A 25703-nucleotide genomic window follows, 5' to 3' on the forward strand; every position below is an offset into this window, starting at 1 on the left:
CCCTATTCCCTATGTAATGCACTACTTTGGATCAGGGATCATTCAGGACTTACTATTTCTGTATCATCACATTGCCACATGACCCATAGTTTTATGTTTACTATCTCTGTGCTTATCAGTAGGCAAGTAGACATGTTTACTATCTCTGTGCTTATCAGTAGGCAAGTAGACATGTTTACTATCTTTGTGCTTATCAGTAGACAAGTAGACATGTTTACTATCTCTGTGCTTATCAGTAGGCAAGTAGACATGTTTACTATCTCTGTGCTTATCAGTAGGCAAGTAGACATGTTTACTATCTCTGTGCTTATCAGTAGGCAAGTAGACATGTTTATTATCTTTGTGCTTATCAGTGGGCAAGTAGACATGTTTACTATCTCTGTGCTTATCAGTAGGCAAGTAGGACATGTTTACTATCTCTGTGCTTATCAGTGGGCAAGTAGACATGTTTACTATCTCTGTGCTTATCAGTGGGCCAGTAGACATGTTTACTATCTCTGTGCTTATCGGTGGGCCAGTAGACATGTTTACTATCTCTGTGCTTATCGGTGGGCCAGTAGACATGTTTACTATCTCTGTGCTTATCAGTAGGCAAGTATACATGTTTACTATCTCTGTGCTTATCAGTAGGCAAGTAGACATGTTTACTATCTCTGTGCTTATCAGTGGGCAAGTAGACATGTTTACTATCTCTGTGCTTATCAGTGGGCCAGTAGACATGTTTACTATCTCTGTGCTTATCAGTAGGCAAGTAGACATGTTTACTATCTTTGTGCTTATCAGTAGGCATGTAGACATGTTTACTATCTCTGTGCTTATCAGTGGGCAAGTAGACATGTTTACTATCTCTGTGCTTATCAGTGGGCAAGTAGACATGTTTCTGTGTGTCCTGCAAAGGTATAGCTCTTCTCTCTCTCTCTCTATCTGTGTGTGTGTGTGTGTGTGTGTTCGTGTGTGTTTGTGTGTGTTGTCACTTTCTCTCGTGAACACAACACCATCCGTCATACCCATCTCTATGCCCCCCTCCCGCCTCTTCCCCCTTGCAGAGAGGCTTCCTTAGATCCACCAAACGTCCCAGTCTCCCTTCCCTCCCTGGCACTTCCTTAGACACACCAAATGCCACCCTGTCTCCTTTCTCTCCCTGGCCCTCCCCAGAATGGTCTCCTCAGACAAACCCTAGATACAAACTTCAACACAACACACACACTGCACTCTGTGGTTAGAGTGGTGGAGAGGGGCATCTTGCCATGAGGGTCTTCATCGCCTTCGATGGTTCCTGTGAGCCTTTTGACGTCTCTCCTGACCAGACCGTGGGGAGCGTAAAACTGATGGTCAAGGTAATTAAACCTCTAAAAGAGGCCCTTGTTAAGTACTGTAGTTATCTGGTAATATAGCAGTGTTACTCCCCTCTCTCTGTTTGTACAGCTATGGGAAAGGAAGATGATTCTAAGAAGCAATTTGTTCATTTGGCTGGTGTCAAGTAAAGTATGTGACTAGTACTTAGAGTAGGAGACATGATTATGTGATGGGGCGATAGTACCTACAGTAGGAGACGTGGTTATGTGATGGGGTGATAGTACCTACAGTAGGAGACATGGTTATGTGATGGGGCGATAGTACCTACAGTAGGAGACATGATTATGTGATGGGGTGATAGTACTTACAGTAGGAGACATGTTTATGTGATGGGGTGATAGTACTTACAGTAGGAGACATGGTTATGTGATGGGGTGATAGTACCTACAGTAGGAGACATGTTTATGTGATGGGGTGATAGTACCTACAGTAGGAGACATGTTTATGTGATGGGGTGATAGTACCTACAGTAGGAGACATGTGATGGGGTGATAGTACCTACAGTAGGAGACATGTGATGGGGTGATAGTACCTACAGTAGGAGACATGGTTATGTGATGGGGCGATAGTACCTACAGTAGGAGACATGATTATGTGATGGGGCGATAGTACCTACAGTAGGAGACATGATTATGTGATGCATTTTACATTACATTTAAGTCATTTAGCAGACGCTCTTATCCAGAGCGACTTACAAATTGGTGCTTTCACCTTATGACATCCAGTGGAACAGCCACTTTACAATAGTGCATCTAAGTCTTTTAAGGGGGGGGTGAGAAGGATTACTTTATCCTATCCTAGGTATTCCATAAAGAGGTGGGGTTTCAGGTGTCTCCGGAAGGTGGTGATTGACTCCGCTGTCCTGGCGTCGTGAGGGAGTTTGTTCCACCATTGGGGGGCCAGAGCAGCGAACAGTTTTGACTGGGCTGAGCGGGAACTGTACTTCCTCAGTGGTAGGGAGGCGAGCAGGCCAGAGGTGGATGAACGCAGTGCCCTTGTTTGGGTGTAGGGCCTGATCAGAGCCTGGAGGTACTGAGGTGCCGTTCCCCTCACAGCTCCGTAGGCAAGCACCATGGTCTTGTAGCGGATGCGAGCTTCAACTGGAAGCCAGTGGAGAGAGCGGAGGAGCGGGGTGACGTGAGAGAACTTGGGAAGGTTGAACACCAGACGGGCTGCGGCGTTCTGGATGAGTTGTAGGGGTTTAATGGCACAGGCAGGGAGCCCAGCCAACAGCGAGTTGCAGTAATCCAGACGGGAGATGACAAGTGCCTGGATTAGGACCTGCGCCGCTTCCTGTGTGAGGCAGGGTCGTACTCTGCGGATGTTGTAGAGCATGAACCTACAGGAACGGGCCACCGCCTTGATGTTAGTTGAGAACGACAGGGTGTTGTCCAGGATCACGCCAAGGTTCTTAGCGCTCTGGGAGGAGGACACGATGGAGTTGTCAACCGTGATGGCGAGATCATGGAACGGGCAGTCCTTCCCGGGAGGAAGAGCAGCTCCGTCTTGCCGAGGTTCAGCTTGAGGTGGTGATCCGTCATCCACACTGATATGTCTGCCAGACATGCAGAGATGCGATTCGCCACCTGGTCATCAGAGGGGGAAAGGAGAAGATTAATTGTGTGTCGTCTGCATAGCAATGATAGGAGAGACCATGTGAGGTTATGACAGAGCCAAGTGACTTGGTGTATAGCGAGAATAGGAGAGGGCCTAGAACAGAGCCCTGGGGACACCAGTGGTGAGAGCGCGTGGTGAGGAGACAGATTCTCGCCACGCCACCTGGTAGGAGCGACCTGTCAGGTAGGACGCAATCCAAGCGTGGGCCGCGCCGGAGATGCCCAACTCGGAGAGGGTGGAGAGGAGGATCTGATGGTTCACAGTATCGAAGGCAGCCGATAGGTCTAGAAGGATGAGAGCAGAGGAGAGAGAGTTAGCTTTAGCAGTGCGGAGCGCCTCCGTGATACAGAGAAGAGCAGTCTCAGTTGAATGACTAGTCTTGAAACCTGACTGATTTGGATCAAGAAGGTCATTCTGAGAGAGATAGCGGGAGAGCTGGCCAAGGACGGCACGTTCAAGAGTTTTGGAGAGAAAAGAAAGAAGGGATACTGGTCTGTAGTTGTTGACATCGGAGGGATCGAGTGTAGGTTTTTTCAGAAGGGGTGCAACTCTCGCTCTCTTGAAGACGGAAGGGACGTAGCCAGCGGTCAGGGATGAGTTGATGAGCGAGGTGAGGTAAGGGAGAAGGTCACCGGAAATGGTCTGGAGAAGAGAGGAGGTGATAGGGTCAAGCGGGCAGGTTGTTGGGCGGCCGGCCGTCACAAGACGCGAGATTTCATCTGGAGAGAGGGGAGAAAGAGGTCAGAGCACAGGGTAGGGCAGTGTGAGCAGAACCAGCGGTGTCGTTTGACTTAGCAAACGAGGATCGGATGTCGTCGACCTTCTTTTCAAAATGGTTGACGAAGTCATCTGCAGAGAGGGAGGAGGGGGGAGGGGGAGGAGGATTCAGGAGGGAGGAGAAGGTTGCAAAGAGCTTCCTAGGGTTAGAGGCAGATGCTTGGAATTTAGAGTGGTAGAAAGTGGCTTTAGCAGCAGAGAGAGAAGAGGAAAATGTAGAGAGGAGGGAGTGAAAGGATGTCAGGTCTGCAGGGAGGCGAGTTTTCCTCCATTTCCGCTCGGCTGCCCGGAGCCCTGTTCTGTGAGCTCGCAATGAGTCGTCGAGCCACGGAGCGGGAGGGAGGACCGAGCCGGCCTGGAGGATAGGGGACATAGAGAGTCAAATGATGCAGAAAGGGAGGAGAGGAGGGTTGAGGAGGCAGAATCAGGAGATAGGTTGGAGAAGGTTTGAGCAGAGGGAAGAGATGATAGGATGGAAGAGGAGAGAGTAGCGGGGGAGAGAGAGCGAAGGTTGGGACGGCGCGATACCATCCGAGTAGGGGCAGTGTGGGAGGTGTTGGATGAGAGCGAGAGGGAAAAGGATACAAGGTAGTGGTCGGAGACTTGGAGGGGAGTTGCAATGAGGTTAGTGGAAGAACAGCATCTAGTAAAGATGAGGTCGAGCGTATTGCCTGCCTTGTGAGTAGGGGGGAAGGTGAGAGGGTGAGGTCAAAGAGGAGAGGAGTGGAAAGAAGGAGGCAGAGAGGAATGAGTCAAAGGTAGACGTGGGGAGGTTAAAGTCGCCCAGAACTGTGAGAGGTGAGCCGTCCTCAGGAAAGGAGCTTATCAAGGCATCAAGCTCATTGATGAACTCTCCGAGGGAACCTGGAGGGCGATAAATGATAAGGATGTTAAGCTTGAAAGGGCTGGTAACTGTGACAGCATGGAATTCAAAGGATGCGATAGACAGATGGGTAAGGGGAGAAAGAGAGAATGACCACTTGGGAAAGATGAGGATCCCGGTGCCACCACCCCGCTGACCAGAAGCTCTCGGGGTGTGCGAGAACACGTGGGCGGACGATGAGAGAGCAGTAGGAGTAGCAGTGTTGTCTGTGGTGATCCATGTTTCCGTCAGTGCCAAGAAGTCGAGGGACTGGAGGGGGGCATAGGCTGAGATGAACTCTGCCTTGTTGGCCGCAGATCGGCAGTTCCAGAGGCTACCCGAGACCTGGAACTCCACGTGGGTCGTGCGCGCTGGGACCACCAGATTAGGGTGGCCGCGGCCACGCGGTGTGGAGCGTTTGTATGGTCTGTGCAGAGAGGAGAGAACAGGGATAGACAGACACATAGTTGACAGGCTACACAAGAGGCTACGCTAATGCAAAGGGGATTGGAATGACAAGTGGACTACACGTCTCGAGTGTTCAGAAAGTTAAGCTTACGTAGCAAGAATCTTATTGACTAAAATGATTAAAATGATACAGTACTGCTGAAGTAGGCTAGCTGGCAGAGGCTGCGTTGTTGACTATGTAGGCTAGCTGGCAGTGTCTGCGTTGTTGACACTACACTAATCAAGTCGTTCCGTTGAGTGTAATAGTTCCTACTGTGCTACTGTGCTGCTATTCGGGGCTAGCTGGCTAGCTAGCAGTGTTGATTACGTTACGTTGCGTTAAAAGAACGACAATAGCTGGCTAGCTAACCTAGGAAATCGCTCAAGACTACACAATTATCTTTGATACACAGACGGCTATGTAGCTAGCTATGTAGCTAGCTACGATCAAACAAATCAAGCCGTTGTACTGTAATGAAATGAAATGAAAAATGTGATACTACCTGTGGAGCGAAGCGAAATGCGACCGGATGCGGTGATAGTACCTACAGTAGGAGACATGTGATGGGGTGATAGTACCTACAGTAGGAGACATGGTTATGTGATGGGGTGATAGTACCTACAGTAGGAGACATGTGATGGGGCGATAGTACCTACAGTAGGAGAATTGTGATGGGGTGATAGTACCTACAGTAGGAGACATGGTTATGTGATGCGGTGATAGTACCTACAGTAGGAGACATGGTTATGTGATGGGGTGATAGTACCTACAGTAGGAGACATGATTATGTGATGGGGCGATAGTACCTACAGTAGGAGACATGTTTATGTGATGGGGTGATAGTACTTACAGTAGGAGACATGTGATGGGGCGATAGTACCTACAGTAGGAGACATGTTTATGTGATGGGGTGATAGTACTTACAGTAGGAGACATGTGATGGGGCGATAGTACCTACAGTAGGAGACATGTTTATGTGATGGGGTGATAGTACCTACAGTAGGAGACATGGTTATGTGATGGGGTGATAGTACCTACAGTAGGAGACATGTTTATGTGATGGGGTGATAGTACCTACAGTAGGAGACATGTTTATGTGATGGGGTGATAGTACCTACAGTAGGAGACATGGTTATGTGATGGGGTGATAGTACCTACAGTAGGAGACATGTTTATGTGATGGGGTGATAGTACCTACAGTAGGAGACATGGTTATGTGATGGGGTGATAGTACCTACAGTAGGAGACATGTTTATGTGATGGGGTGATAGTACCTACAGTAGGAGACATGTTTATGTGATGGGGTGATAGTACCTACAGTAGGAGACATGGTTATGTGATGGGGCGATAGTACCTACAGTAGGAGACATGGTTATGTGATGGGGTGATAGTACATACAGTAGGAGACATGTGATGGGGTGATAGTACCTACAGTAGGAGACATGGTTATGTGATGGGGCGATAGTACTTACAGTAGGAGACATGGTTATGTGATGGGGTGATAGTACCTACAGTAGGAGACATGGTTATGTGATGGGATTGAAATTATGATAATCAACAATGTTTATGTAGATTTTGTTGTCTATTTTACTATTATAAACTGGGTGGTTCGAGCCCCGAATGCTGATTGGCTGACAGCCGTGGTATTTCACTGGTATGACAAAACATAAATTTTTACTGCTCTAATTACATTGGTAACCAGTTTATAATAGCATAAGGCACCTCAGGCTTCCCGAGTGGCGCAGTGGTCTAAGGCACTGCGTAGTACTAGCTGTGCCACTAGAGATCCTGGTTCAAGTCCAGGCTCTGTCGCAGCCGGCTGTGACTGGGAGACCCATGGGGTGGCGCACAATTGGCCCAGCGTCATCCGGGTTAGTGGAGGGTTTGGCCGGCAGGGGTGTTCTTGTCCCATCACGCACTAGTGACTCCTGTGGCGGGCCAGGCGCAGTGCACGCAGCAGTGCACGCTGACACGGTCGACGCGGCTGGCTTCCAGGTTAAGCGGGCATGGTGTCATGAAGCAGTGTGGCTTGGCTTGGCTGGGTTGTGTTTCGGAGGACGCACGGCTCTCGCCTCTCCCAAGTCCATATTGGAGTTGTAGCAATGGGACAAGACTGTAACTACCAATTGGATACCACTAAATTGGAAAAAAAAAAGAAGTCACCTTGGGGGTTTGTGGTATATGGCCAATATATCTCCGCGTTGCGTTGTGCCTAAGAACAGCCCTTGGCCGTGGTATATTGGCCATATACCACACCTCCTTATTTCTTAATTTACAATTAATTGTACAATTATTGTATGGTAAACATTGACATCTGTCTGGGTGGAACACCCTCCATAATGGGTGTCTGTGTGGGACACCCTCCATTACGGCTCCATCAGTGTTGAGCCCTCTCACTCTGATTGTATGGGACACTCAATTACGGCTCCTTGTGTTTCCAATCTTCTTCCTCTGGCAGGATTACTTCCACGTGCAACTGTCAGACGACAAGCAGGTGAGGCACTTCCTGGAGCTAAGCTATGCTGGTGCCATCCTTCGGGACAGCTGGGTCCTGACAGACATTGGCATCACCCCTAGCAGTGCCATCTGCTGCCTGCTGAAGGTACCAGCCGAACACCTAGCTGTTTCTACCTGTGCTTGAAAATGCATATCAAAGTGAGCTGGCTATTGCTTGAAACAGCTTCATACTATCATTAACATATAGTGTTTCAGATATAGTGTGGTGATATATAGTATGGTGATATATATAGCATGGTGATATATAGTATGGTTAAATAGTATGGTTATATAGTATGGTTATATAGTATGATTATATATATTATGGTGATATAGAGTGTGGTAATATATAGCATGGTGATATATAGTATGGTTATATAGTATGGTTATATAGTATGATAATATATATTATGGTGATATATAGCATGGTGATATATAGTATGGTGATATATAGTATGATTATATAGTATGGTGATATATAGTATGGTGATATATAGTATGGTGATATATATAGTATGGTGATATATAGTATGGTGATATATATAGCATGGTGATATATAGTATGGTTAAATAGTATGGTTATATAGTATGGTTATATATATTATGGTGATATAGAGTGTGGTAATATATAGTATGGTGATATAGTATGGTTATATAGTATGATTATATAGTATGGTGATATATATAGCATGGTGATATATAGTGTGGTGATATATAGTATGGTTATATAGTATGGTTATATAGTATGGTTAAATAGTATGGTTATATAGTATGATTATATATATTATGGTGATATATAGTGTGGTAATATATAGTATGGTGATATAGTATGGTTATATAGTATGGTTAAATAGTATGGTTATATAGTATGGTGATATAGTATGATTATATATATTATGGTGATATATAGTGTGGTGATATATAGTATGGTGATATAGTATGGTGATATATAGTATGGTTATATAGTATGGTGATATATAGTATGGTGATATATAGTATGGTTAAATAGTATGGTTATATAGTATGGTTATATAGTATGATTATATATATTATGGTGATATATAGTGTGGTGATATATAGTATGGTGATATATAGTATGGTGATATAGTATGGTGATATATAGTATGGTGATATATAGTATGGTGTATGGTGATATATAGTATGGTGATATATAGTATGGTGATATAGTATGGTGATATATAGTATGGTTATATAGTATGGTGATATATAGTATGGTGATATATAGTATGGTTAAATGGTTATATGTATGGTTATATAGTATGGTTATATAGTATAGTATTATATAGTATGGTGATATATATAGCATGGTGATATATAGTGTGGTGATATATAGTATGGTATGGTTAAATAGTATGGTATATATATTATGGTGATATAGAGTGTGGTAATATATAGTATGGTGATATAGTATGATTATATATATTATGGTGATATAGAGTGTGGTGATATATAGTATGGTGGTATAGCATGGTGATATATAGTATGGTGATATATATAGTATGGTGATATATATAGCATGGTGATATATAGTATGGTTATATAGTATGATTATATAGTATGATTATATATATTATGGTGATATAGAGTGTGGTAATATATAGTATGGTGATATAGTATGGTTATATAGTATGATTATATAGTATGGTGATATAGTATGGTGATATATAGTGTGGTGATATATAGTATGGTTATATAGTATGGTTATATAGTATGGTTAAATAGTATGGTTATATAGTATGATTATATATATTATGGTGATATATAGTGTGGTAATATATAGTATGGTGATATAGTATGGTTATATAGTATGGTTAAATAGTATGGTTATATAGTATGGTGATATAGTATGATTATATATATTATGGTGATATATAGTGTGGTGATATATAGTATGGTGATATAGTATGGTGATATATAGTATGGTTATATATAGTATGGTGATATATAGTATGGTTAAATAGTATGGTTATATAGTATGGTTATATAGTATGGTGATATAGTATGATTATATATATTATGGTGATATATAGTGTGGTGATATATAGTATGGTGATATATAGTATGGTGATATAGTATGGTGATATATAGTATGGTGATATATAGTATGGTGTATGGTGATATATAGTATGGTGATATATAGTATGGTGATATAGTATGGTGATATATAGTATGGTTATATAGTATGGTGATATATAGTATGGTGATATATAGTATGGTTAAATAGTATGGTTATATAGTATGGTTATATAGTAAGATTATATAGTATGGTGATATATATAGCATGGTGATATATAGTGTGGTGATATATAGTATGGTTAAATAGTATGGTTATATATATTATGGTGATATAGAGTGTGGTAATATATAGTATGGTGATATAGTATGGTTATATTGAATGATTATATAGTATGGTTATATAGTATGATTATATAGTATGGTTATATAATATGATTATATAGTATGGTTATATAGTATGATTATATATATTATGGTGATATAGAGTGTGGTAATATATAGTATGGTGATATAGTATGGATAAATAGTATGGCTATATAGTATGATTATATATATTATGGTGATATATAGTGTGGTGATATAGTATGGTGATATATAGTATGGTGATATAGTATGGTGATATATAGTATGGTGATATATAGCATGGTGATATATAGCATGGTGATATATATAGTATGGTGATATATAGTATGGTGATATATAGTATGGTGATATATATAGTATGGTTATATAGTATGGTGATATATAGTATGGTGATATATATAGTGTGGTGATATATAGTATGGTGATATATAGTATGGTGATATAGTATGGTGATATATAGTATGGTGATATATAGTATGGTGTATGGTGATATATAGTATGGTGATATATAGTATGGTGATATATAGTATGGTGATATATAGTATGGTTATATAGTATGGTGATATAGTATGGTGATATATAGTATGATATATAGTATGGTTATATAGTATGGTTATATAGTATGGTTATATAGTAAGATTATATAGTATGGTGATATATATATAGCATGGTGATATATAGTGTGGTGATATATATGGTATAGTATGGTTATAATAGTATGGTTATATATATTATGGTGATATAGAGTGTGGTAATATATAGTATGGTGATATATATATAGTATGGTTATATTGAATGATTATATAGTATGGTTATATAGTATGATTATATAGTATGGTTATATAATATGATTATATAGTATGGTTATATAGTATGATTATATATATTATGGTGATATAGAGTGTGGTAATATATAGTATGGTGATATATAGTATGGATAAATAGTATGGCTATATAGTATGATTATATATATTATGGTATATATATAGTATGGTGATATAGTATGGTGATATATAGTATGGTGATATAGTATGGTGATATATAGTATGGTGATATATATATATAGTATGCATAGTATATGATATAGTATGGTGATATATAGTATGGTGATATATAGTATGGTGATATATATAGTATGGTTATATAGTATGGTGATATATAGTATGGTGATATATATAGTGTGGTGATATAGTATGGTGATATATAGTATGGTTATATAGTATGGTGATATATATAGCATGGTGATATATAGTGTGGTGATATATAGTATGGTTATATAGTATGATTATATATATTATGGTGATATAGAGTGTGGTAATATATAGTATGGTGATATATAGTATGGTTAAATAGTATGGTTATATAGTATGGTTATATAGTATGGTTATATTAGTAGCCTGTTCAACCTCTCTTTCGTGTCATCTGAGATTGATATAAGATGGGAAAGCAGTATGGTCATCCCCCTCTTCAGTATGGGGGGATATATCTTGACCCAAACTGCTACAGACCTATAGTCTATCCTACCATGCCTTTCTAAGGTCTTGAATAGTAGCCAAGTCAACAAACAGATTACCGACCATATATAATCTCACCATACCTTCTCTGCTATGCAATCTGGTTTCAGAGCTGGTCATGGTGCACCTCAGCCACGTATGGTGATATCCTAAACGATATCTTAAGTATGGCCATCGATAAGAAATATATTACTGTGTATGGTATTCATTGATCTGGCCAAGGCTTTCGACTCTGTCAACCACCACATCCTCATCGGCAGACTGACAGCCTTGGTTTCTCAAATGATTGCCTCGCCTGGTTCACCAACTACTTCTCTGATAGAGTTCAGTGTGTCAAATAGGAGGGTCTGCTCCGGACCTCTGGCAGTCTCTATGTTATATAGTGGGGGGTGCCACAGGGTTCATGGTTATTCTATGGACCGACTCTCTTCTCTGTATACATCAATGAGGTTATATCTTGATTATATGGTTATATAGTCTGGTTATATAGTATCCACCTCTATAGAGTATGGTGATATATACCATGGTGATATATAGTTGGCCCTTCTTTGGACACTGTATTAACAACCCTCCAGGCAAGCTTCAATGCCATACAACTCTCCTTCCGTGGCCTCCAATTGCTCTTAAATACAAGTAAAACTAAATGCATATCTTCAAGTATGTATGGTGATATACCTATACCTACCCGTATGTCCAACATCATACTCTGGTGATATACGGCTCTGACTTAGAATACGTGGACAACTACAAATACTTAGGTGTCTGGTTAGATGTTAAACTCTCCTTCCAGATATCAAACATCTGATATCCAAAGTTAAATCTAGAATTGGCTTCCTATTATGGTGATACAAAGCATCCTTCATAGTATGCTGATATATTAAACATACCCTTGTAAAATTGACCATCCTACCAATCCTCGACTTTATGTCATTTACAAAATAGCCTCCAATACCCTACTCAACAAATTGGATGCAGTCTATCACAGTGCTATCCGTTTTGTCACCAAAGCCCCATATATACCCACCATTGCGACCTGTATATCGTTGGCTGGCCCTGGTGCTATCATAGTATGGTGATATATAGTATGGTTATAAACCCATGGCTCCATGTCATCTACAAGACCCTGCTAGGTAAAGTCCCCCTTATCTCAGTCGCTGGTGATATATAGCATCTCCCACCTGTAGCACACGCTCCAGCAGGTATATCTGATCTAGTCACCCCCAAAACCAATTCTTTCTTTGGCCGCCTCTATATCCAGTTCTCTGGTGATATATGACTGGTAGAACTACAAAAATCTGATATAAGTTGGAAACACTTATCTCCCTCACTATTTAGCACCAACTGTCAGAGCATGTTACAGATTACTGCACCTGTATATAGCCCACCTATAATTTAGCCCAAACAACTACCTCTTTCCCAACTGTATTTAATTTATTTATTTATTTTGCTATTTGCACCCCATTATTTTTATTTCTACTTTGCACATTCTTCCATTGCAATACTACCATTCCAGTGTTTTACTTGCTATATTGTATTTACTTTGCCACCATGGCCTTTTTGCCTTTACCTCCCTTCTCATAATTTGCTCACATTGTATATAGACTTGATATATAGTGTGGTGATATATATAGTATGGTTTTTTTTTTTTTTTTACTGTATTATTGACTGTATGTTTGTTTTACTCCATGTGTAACTCTGTGTCGTTGTATGTGTCGATACTGCTTTGCTTTATCTTGGCCAGGTATAGTATGGTGTAAAATGAGAACTTGTTCTCAATATACCTGGTTAAATAAAGGTGAAATAAAAAAAAAAAATAAATATAGTATGGTTATATAGTATGGTGATATATAGTGTGGTGATATATAGTATGGTGATATAGTATGGTTATATAGTATGGTTCTATAGTATGGTTATATAGTATGATTATATAGTATGGTGATATATAGTGTGGTGATATATAGTGTGGTGATATATAGTATGTTTAAATAGTATGGTTATATATATTATGGTGATATATAGTATGGTATATATATAGTATGGTAATATATATATATAGTATGGTGATATATAGTTATATATAGTATGGTTATGGTTATATATATGGTGATATATAGTATGGTTATATAGTATGGTGATATATAGTATGGTGATATATAGTATGTTATATAGTATGGTTATATAGTATGGTTATATAGTATGGTTATATAGTATGGTGATATATATGATATATGGTGATATATAGTATGATATATATAGTATATATAGTATGGTGATATATAGTATGGTGATATATAGTACATGATATATATATGGATTATGGTTATATAGTATGGTATATATAGTATGGTTATATAGTATGGTTATATAGTGTATGGTGATATATAGTATGGTGATATATAGATATATATATGGTGATATATAGTATGGTGATATATAGTATGATGATATATAGTATGGTGATATATAGTATGGTGATATATATAGTATGGTATGATATATAGTATGGTGATATATAGTATGGTGATATATAGTATGATGATATATAGTATGGTATATATATGTATATATAGTATGGTGATATATATATGGTTATATAGTATGGTGATATATAGTATGATGATATATAGTATGGTTATATAGTATGGTGATATATAGTATGGTGATATATAGTATGGTTATATAGTATGGTTATATAGTATGGTGATATATATAGTATGGTGATATATAGTATGGTGATATATAGTATGGTGATATATAGTATGGTGATATATAGTATGGTGATATAGTATGGTGATATATAGTATGGTGATATATAGTATGGTGATATATAGTATGGTGTATATATATAGTATGGTGATATATAGTATGGTGATATATAGTATGGTGATATATAGTATGATATATTAGATATATAGTATGGTGATATATAGTATGTGATATATAGTATGGTGATATATAGTATGGTGATATATAGTATGGTGATATAGTATGGTGATATATAGTAGATATATGGTGATATATAGTATGGTGATATATAGTATGGTGATATATAGTATGGTGATTATATAGTATGGTGATATATAGTATGGTGATATAGTATGGTGATATATAGTATGGTGATATATAGTATGGTGATATATAGTATGGTTATATAGTATGATTATATAGTATGGTGATATATATAGTATGGTGATATATATAGTATGGTGATATATAGTATGGTGATATATAGTATGGTTATATAGTATGGTTATATGGTATGATTATATAGTATGGTATGATATATAGTATGGTGATATATAGTATGGTTATATATATATGGTTATATAGTATGGTGATATATAGTATGGTATATATATAGTATGGTTATATAGTATGGTTATATAGTATGATTATATAGTATGGTGATATATAGTATGGTGATATATAGTATGGTGATATATAGTATGTATGATATATAGTATGGTGATATATAGTATGGTTATATAGTATGGTGATATATATAGTGTGGTGATATATAGTATGGTGATATATAGTATGGTGATATATAGTGTGGTGATATATAGTATGGTGATATATAGCATGGTGATATATATAGTATGGTGATATATATAGTATGGTGATATATAGTATGATGATATATAGTGTGGTGATATATAGTATGGTGATATATATAGCATGGTGATATATAGTGTGGTGATATATAGTATGGTTATATAGTATGATTATATATATTATGGTGATATAGAGTGTGGTAATATATAGTATGGTGATATATAGTATGGTTAAATAGTATGGTTATATAGTATGGTTATATAGTATGGTTATATAGTATGGTTATATAGTATGGTGATATATAGTGTGGTGATATATAGTATGGTGATATAGTATGGTTATATAGTATGGTTCTATAGTATGGTTATATAGTATGATTATATAGTATGGTGATATATAGTATGGTGATATATAGTGTGGTGATATATAGTATGGTTATATAGTATGGTGATATATAGTATGGTGATATATATACATGGTTATATGGTATGGTTATATAGTATGGTTATATATAGTATGGTTATATAGTATGGTTATATAGTATGGTGATATATAGTATGGTGATATATAGTATGGTGATATATAGTATGATGATATATAGTATGGTGATATATAGTATGGTGATATATAGTATGGTGATATATAGTATGGTGATATATAGTATGGTGATATATAGTATGGTGATATATAGTATGGTGATATATAGTATGATGATATATAGCATGGTTAAATAGTATGGTGATATATAGTATGGTGATATATAGTATGGTTATATAGTATGGTGATATATAGTATGATGATATATAGTATGGTTAAATAGTATGGTGATATATTGTTTGGTGATATATAGTATGGTTATATAGTATGGTGATATATAGTATGATGATATATAGTATGGTTAAATAGTATGGTGATATATAGTATGGTGATATATAGTATGGTTAAATAGTATGTTGATATATAGTATGGTGATATATAGTATGGTTATATAGTGTGGTGATATATAGTATGGTTATATAGTATGGTTATATAGTATGGTGATATATAGTATGGTGATATATAGTATGGTGATATAGTATGATGATATATAGTATGGTTATATAGTATGGTTATATAGTATGGTGATATATAGTATGGTTATATAGTATGGTGATATATAGTATGGTTATATAGTATGGTTATATAGTATGGTGATATATAGTATGGTTATATAGTATGGTTATATAGTGTGGTGATATATAGTATGGTTATATAGTATGGTGATATATAGTATGGTTATATAGTATGGTGATATATAGTATGGTGATATATAGTGTGGTGATATATAGTATGGTTATATAGTATGGTGATATATAGTATGGTGATATATAGTGTGGTGATATATAGTATGGTTATATAGTATGGTGATATATAGTATGGTGATATATAGCATGGTGATATATAGTATGGTTAAATAGTATGGTGATATATAGTATGGTGATATAGTATGATTATATAGTATGGTGATATATATAGCATGGTGATATATAGTGTGGTGATATATAGTATGGTGATATAGTATGGTTATATAGAATGATTATATAGTATGATTATATATATTATGGTGATATAGAGTGTGGTAATATACGGTATGGTGATATAGTATGGTTATATTGTATGGTTAAATAGTATGGTTATATAGTATGATTATATATATTATGGTGATATATAGTGTGGTGATATATAGTATGGTGATATATAGTATGGTGATATAGTATGGTGATATATAGTATGGTTATATAGTATGGTGATATATAGTATGGTGATATATAGTATGGTGATATATAGTATGGTTATATATAGTATGGTGATATATAGTGTGGTGATATAGTATGGTGATATATATATGGTATAGCATGGTGATATATATAGTATGGTTATATAGTATGGTTATATAGTATGGTGATATATAGTATGGTTATATAGTATGATTATATATAGTATGGTGATATATAGTATGGTTATATAGTATGGTGATATATAGTATGGTGATATATAGTATGGTGATATATAGTATGGTTATATATAGTATGGTGATATATAGTGTGGTGATATAGTATGGTGATATATAGTATGGTGATATATAGTGTGGTGATATATAGTATGGTTATATAGTATGGTTATATAGTATGATTATATAGTATGGTGATATATATAGTATATGATATATATAGTATGGTGATATATATATGGTGATATATAGTATGGTGATATATAGTATGTTATATAGTATATATATATAGTGGTTATATAGTATGGTGATATATATAGTATGGTGATATATAGTATGGTTATATATATATTATATAGTATGGTTATATAGTATGGTTATATAGTATGATTATATAGTATGGTGATATATATAGTATGGTTATATAGTATGGTTATATATTATGATTATATAGTATGGTGATATATATAGTATGGTGATATATAGTATGGTGATATATAGTATGATGATATATAGTGTGGTGATATATAGTATGATTATATAGTATGGTGATATATATAGTGTGGTGATATATAGTATGGTGATATATAGTATGGTGATATATAGTGTGGTGATATATAGTATGGTGATATATAGCATGGTGATATATATAGTATGGTGATATATATAGTATGGTGATATATAGTATGATTGATATATAGTGTGGTGATATATAGTATGGTGATATATAGCATGGTGATATATAGTGTGGTGATATATAGTATGGTTAAATAGTATGGTTATATAGTATGATTGTTACGAATCCCTTTTGGCCCGACAGTCTAGGGGGGATGGTAATGAGACCCGTAACATAACTCATGCAAATGATTATTGTGACAAAGTAAAAGTGTGCACGAAATATCCACGACAACAGAAATCTACCGTCAAACTCTAGGTTTATTTATAAACACACGGTAATGGGGGGAGCAGGAAAAGGGGCTGAGCTGGACCCAAGAAAAGAAACAATAAGTATTCAAAAACACCCCTAAGCTAGACTAGCCTACTTTAACAACAGCTAACTAACTAACCATAAATACAGTTGGTGGTCCGCCCAGTTCTAACTAGTGTATTTAACAAAGTTCACCTACGGGTAGTGTATGCCCATGGGCGACTTGTCTTGGTTTCCCCTTTTCCCACCAGCAAACAAAACACCATAACCAAAAACAATACTCACAGGTGATGACAAAGTGCTATGAGGTGCTTAAACAAAAGAGAGGTTAAGACACAAAGCGAGAGTGAAACACAGAGACCTACAGACATGGCATTTACAGAGAGATTGAGCTAGAGATTGCTCCAGAGCAAACAAATGATGGGGTTTTTAAACCATGGGGAAGGAACTGTGATAGGGTAGGAAATAGGAGGTGTGTCTTCTGATTGATGATTGATTGTTGACTGATTGGGGAGTGATGATTTTCACCTGTGAGGGGAGAAGGAGAGAAAAGAAACACACACAGGATACACACACACACAGGATAACTGTATCCGTAACAATGATGATATATATTATGGTGATATAGAGTGTGGTAATATATAGTATGGTGATATAGTATGGTTATATAGTATGATTATATAGTATGGTTATATAGTATGATTATATAGTATGGTTATATAATATGATTATATAGTATGATTGTATATTATGGTTATATAATATGATTATATAGTATGATTATATAGTCTGGTTATATAGTATGATTATATAGTATGGTTATATAGTATGGTTATATACTATGGTGATATATAGTATGGTGATATATATAGCATGGTTATATAGCATGGTTATATGGTGTGGTTATATAGTATGGTTATATATTATGGTTATATGGTATGGTTATATAGTGTGGTTATATAGTATGGTGATATATAGTATGGTGATATATAGCATGGTGATATATAGCGTGGTGATATATAGTATGGTGATATATAGCATGGTGATATATAGTATGGTGATATATAGTATGGTGATATATAGTATGGTGATATATAGCATGGTGATATATAGTATGGTGATATATAGTGTGGTGATATATAGTATGGTGATATATAGTATGGTGATATATAGTATGGTGATATATAGCATGGTGATATATAGTATGGTGATATATAGTGTGGTGATATATAGTATGGTGATATATAGCATGGTGATATATAGTATGGTGATATATAGTATGGTTAAATAGTATGGTGATATATAGTATGGTTATATATAGTATGGTTAAATAGTATGTTGATATATAGTATGGTGATATATAGTGTGGTGATATATAGCATGGTGATATATAGTATGGTGATATATAGTGTGGTGATATATAGCATGGTGATATATAGTATGGTGATATATAGTATGGTGATATATAGTATGGTGATATATAGTGTGGTGATATATAGCATGGTGATATATAGTATGGTGATATATAGTATGGTTAAATAGTATGGTTATATAGTATGATAATATATATTATGGTGATATATAGCATGGTGATATATAGTATGGTGATATATAGTATGATTATATAGTATGGTGATATATAGTATGGTGATATATATAGTATGGTGATATATATAGTATGGTGATATATAGTATGGTTAAATAGTATGGTTATATAGTATGGTTATATAGTATGATTATATATATTATGGTGATATAGAGTGTGGTGATATATAGTATGGTGGTATAGCATGGTGATATATAGTATGGTGATATATATAGTATGGTGATATATATAGCATGGTGATATATAGTATGGTTAAATAGTATGGTTATATAGTATGATTATATATATTATGGTGATATAGAGTGTGGTAATATATAGTATGGTGATATAGTATGGTTATATAGTATGATTATATAGTATGGTGATATATATAGCATGGTGATATATAGTGTGGTGATATATAGTATGGTTATATAGTATGGTTATATAGTATGGTTAAATAGTATGGTTATATAGTATGATTATATATATTATGGTGATATATAGTGTGGTAATATATAGTATGGTGATATAGTATGGTTATATAGTATGGTTAAATAGTATGGTTATATAGTATGATTATATATATTATGGTGATATATAGTGTGGTGATATATAGTATGGTGATATATAGTATGGTGATATAGTATGGTGATATATAGTATGGTTATATAGTATGGTGATATATAGTATGGTGATATATAGTATGGTTAAATAGTATGGTTATATAGTATGGTTATATAGTAAGATTATATAGTATGGTGATATATATAGCATGGTGATATATAGTGTGGTGATATATAGTATGGTTAAATAGTATGGTTATATATATTATGGTGATATAGAGTGTGGTAATATATATTATGGTGATATAGTATGGTTATATAGAATGATTATATAGTATGGTTATATAGTATGATTATATAGTATGGTTATATAATATGATTATATAGTATGGTTATATAGTATGATTATATATATTATGGTGATATAGAGTGTGGTAATATATAGTATGGTGATATAGTATGGATAAATAGTATGGCTATATAGTATGATTATATATATTATGGTGATATATAGTGTGGTGATATAGTATGGTGATATATAGTATGGTGATATAGTATGGTGATATATAGTATGGTTATATAGTATGGTGATATATAGTATGGTGATATATAGTATGGTTATATAGTATGGTTATATAGTATGTTTATATAGTATGGTTATATAGTATGGTGATATATAGTATGGTGATATATAGTATGGTGATATATAGTATGGTTATATAGTATGGTTATATAGTATGTTTATATAGTATGGTTATATAGCATGGTGATATATAGTATGGTGATATATAGCATGGTGATATATAGTATGGTGATATATAGTGTGGTGATATATAGCGTGGTGATATATAGTGTGGTGATATATAGTATGGTTAAATAGTATGGTTATATAGTATGATTATATATATTATGGTGATATAGAGTGTGGTAATATATAGTATGGTGATATAGTATGGTTACATAGTATGATTATATAGTATGGTTATATAGTATGATTATATAGTATGGTTATATAATATGATTATATAGTATGATTATATAGTATGGTTATATAATATGATTATATAGTATGATTATATAGTCTGGTTATATAGTATGGTTATATAGTATGGTTATATACTATGGTGATATATAATATGGTGATATATATAGCATGGTTATATAGCATGGTTATATGGTGTGGTTATATAGTATGGTTATATATTATGGTTGTATGGTATGGTTATATAGTGTGGTTATATAGTATGGTGATATATAGTATGGTGATATATATAGTATGGTTATATAGTATGGTGATATATAGTGTGGTGATATATATAGCATGGTTATATAGTATGGTTATATAGTATCGTTATATAGTATGGTGATATATATAGTATGGTTACATAGTATGGTGATATATACTGTGGTGATATATATAGCATGGTTATATAGTATGGTGATATATAGTATGGTGATATATAGTATGGTGATATATAGGATGGTGATATATAGTGTGGTGATATATATAGCATGGTTATATAGTATGGTGATATATAGTGTGGTGATATATATAGCATGGTTATATAGGATGGTGATATATAGTGTGGTGATATATATAGCATGGTTATATAGTATGGTGATATATAGTATGGTGATATATAGTATGGTGATATATAGTATGGTGATATATAGTGTGGTGATATAGTATGGTGATATATAGTATGGTTATATAGTATGGTGATATATAGTATGGTGATATATAGTATGGTTAAATAGTATGGTTATATAGTATGGTTATATAGTATGATTATATAGTATGGTGATATATAGGATGGTGATACATAGGATGGTGATATATAGTATGGTGATATATAGTATGGTGATATATAGTATTGTGATATATATAGCATGGTGATATATAGTGTGGTGATATATAGTATGGTTATATAGTATGGTTATATAGTATGGTGATATAGTATGGTTATATATATTATGGTGATATAGAGTGTGGTAATATATAGTATGGTGATATAGTATGGTTATATAGTATGGTTATATAGTATGGTTATATAGTATGATTATATAGTATGGTGATATATATAGCATGGTGATATATAGTGTGGTGATATATAGTATGTTTAAATAGTATGGTTATATAGTATGATTATATATATTATGGTGATATAGAGTGTGGTAATATATAGTATGGTGATATAGTATGGTTATATAGTATGGTTATATAGTATGGTTATATAGTATGATTATATAGTATGGTGATATATATAGCATGGTGATATATAGTGTGGTGATATATAGTATGTTTAAATAGTATGGTTATATATATTATGGTGATATAGAGTGTGGTAATATATAGTGTGGTGATATATAGTATGGTTAAATAGTATGATTATATATATTATGGTGATATAGAGTGTGGTAATATATAGTATGGTGATATATAGTATGGTTAAATAGTATGGTTATGTAGTATGATTATATATATTATGGTGATATAGAGTGTGGTAATATATAGTATGGTGATATAGTATGGTTATATAGAATGATTATATAGTATGGTTATATAGTATGATTATATAGTATGGTTATATAATATGATTATATAGTATGATTATATAGTATGGTTATATAATATGGTTATATAGTATGGTGATATATAGTATGGTGATATATATAGCATGGTTATATGGTATGGTTATATAGTATGGTTATATAGTATGGTGATATAGTATGGTTATATAGTGTGGTTATATAGTATGGTGATATATAGTATGGTGATATATATAGTATGGTTATATAGTATGGTGATATACAGTGTGGTGATATATAGTATGGTTATATAGTATGGTGATATATAGTGTGGTGATATATATAGCATGGTTATATAGTATGGTTATATAGTATGGTGATATATAGTATGGTGATATATAGTGTGGTGATATATATAGTATGGTGATATATAGTATGGTGATATATAGTATGGTGATATATAGTATGGTGATATATAGTATGGTGATATATAGTATGGTGATATATAGTATGGTGATATATAGTATGGTGATATATAGTATGGTGATATATAGCATGGTTATATATAGTATGGTGATATATAGTATGGTGATATATAGCATGGTGATATATAGTATGGTTATATAGTATGGTGATATATAGTGTGGTGATATATATAGCATGGTGATATATAGCATGGTGATATATAGTATGGTTATATAGTATGGTGATATATAGTATGGTGATATATATAGCATGGTTATATAGTATGGTGATATATAGTATGGTTATATATAGTATGGTGATATATAGCATGGTGATATATAGCATGGTGATATATAGTATGGTGATATATAGTGTGGTGATATATAGTATGATGATATATAGTATGGTGATATATAGTATGGTTAAATAGTATGGTGATATATAGCATGGTGATATATAGTATGGTGATATATAGTATGGTGATATATAGCATGGTGATATATAGTATGGTGATATATATAGTATGGTGATATATAGTATGGTGATATATAGTATGGTGATATATAGTATGGTTATATATAGTATGGTGATATATAGTGTGGTGATATAGTATGGTGATATATAGTATGGTGATATATATAGCATGGTGATATATAGTGTGGTGATATATAGTATGGTTATATAGTATGGTTATTTAGTATGATTATATATATTATGGTGATATATAGTGTGGTGATATATAGTATGGTGATATATAGTATGGTGATATATAGTATGGTGATATATAGTATGGTGATATATAGTATGGTGATATATAGTATGGTTATATAGTATGGTGATTATATAGTATGGTGATATATATAGTATGGTGATATATATAGTATGGTGATATATATAGCGTGGTGATATATAGTATGGTTATATAGTATGGTTATATAGTATGATTATATAGTATGGTGATATATATAGTATGGTGATATATATAGTATGGTTATATAGTATGGTTATATAGTATGATTATATAGTATGGTGATATATATAGTATGGTTATATAGTATGGTTATATAGTATGGTTATATAGTATGATTATATAGTATGGTGATATATATAGTATGGTGATATATAGTATGGTGATATATAGTATGGTGATATATAGTATGATGATATATAGTGTGGTGATATATAGTATGATTATATAGTATGGTGATATATATATAGTGTGGTGATATATAGTATGGTGATATATAGTATGGTGATATATAGCATGGTGATATATATAGTATGGTGATTTATATAGTATGGTGATATATAGTATGATGATATATAGTGTGGTGATATATAGTATGGTGATATATAGTATGGTGATATATAGCATGGTGATATATAGTGTGGTGATATATAGTATGGTTAAATAGTATGGTTATATAGTATGATTGTTACGAATCCCTTTTGGCCCGACAGTCTAGGGGGGATGGTAATGAGACCCGTAACATAACTCATGCAAATGATTATTGTGACAAAGTAAAAGTGTGCACGAAATATCCACGACAACAGAAATCTACCGTCAAACTCTAGGTTTATTTATAAACACACGGTAATGGGGGGAGCAGGAAAAGGGGCTGAGCTGGACCCAAGAAAAGAAACAATAAGTATTCAAAAACACCCCTAAGCTAGACTAGCCTACTTTAACAACAGCTAACTAACTAACCATAAATACAGTTGGTGGTCCGCCCAGTTCTAACTAGTGTATTTAACAAAGTTCACCTACGGGTAGTGTATGCCCATGGGCGACTTGTCTTGGTTTCCCCTTTTCCCACCAGCAAACAAAACACCATAACCAAAAACAATACTCACAGGTGATGACAAAGTGCTATGAGGTGCTTAAACAAAAGAGAGGTTAAGACACAAAGCGAGAGTGAAACACAGAGACCTACAGACATGGCATTTACAGAGAGATTGAGCTAGAGATTGCTCCAGAGCAAACAAATGATGGGGTTTTTAAACCATGGGGAAGGAACTGTGATAGGGTAGGAAATAGGAGGTGTGTCTTCTGATTGATGATTGATTGTTGACTGATTGGGGAGTGATGATTTTCACCTGTGAGGGGAGAAGGAGAGAAAAGAAACACACACAGGATACACACACACACAGGATAACTGTATCCGTAACAATGATGATATATATTATGGTGATATAGAGTGTGGTAATATATAGTATGGTGATATAGTATGGTTATATAGTATGATTATATAGTATGGTTATATAGTATGATTATATAGTATGGTTATATAATATGATTATATAGTATGATTGTATAATATGATTATATAGTATGATTATATAGTCTGGTTATATAGTATGATTATATAGTATGGTTATATAGTATGGTTATATACTATGGTGATATATAGTATGGTGATATATATAGCATGGTTATATAGCATGGTTATATGGTGTGGTTATATAGTATGGTTATATATTATGGTTATATGGTATGGTTATATAGTGTGGTTATATAGTATGGTGATATATAGTATGGTGATATATAGCATGGTGATATATAGTGTGGTGATATATAGTATGGTGATATATAGCATGGTGATATATAGTATGGT

The 25703-nt window shown here is 34.4% G+C and overlaps 1 protein-coding gene across 1 annotated transcript in view; it reads left to right on the forward strand.

Moving 5' to 3' along the window:
* The first annotated feature begins 1247 nt into the window (after window positions 1–1247).
* LOC135564620 (protein ANKUB1-like) overlaps window positions 1248–25703 on the forward strand; it is an 83527-nt gene continuing 59071 nt past the window's right edge. The window contains 2 exon segments of the mRNA XM_065009987.1: window positions 1248–1337; window positions 7519–7662. Coding sequence (XP_064866059.1) covers window positions 1248–1337; window positions 7519–7662 — 234 coding nt within the window.

The sequence above is a fragment of the Oncorhynchus nerka genome, linkage group LG25 (assembly GCF_034236695.1).
Source record: "Oncorhynchus nerka isolate Pitt River linkage group LG25, Oner_Uvic_2.0, whole genome shotgun sequence".
NCBI lineage: Eukaryota > Metazoa > Chordata > Actinopteri > Salmoniformes > Salmonidae > Oncorhynchus > Oncorhynchus nerka.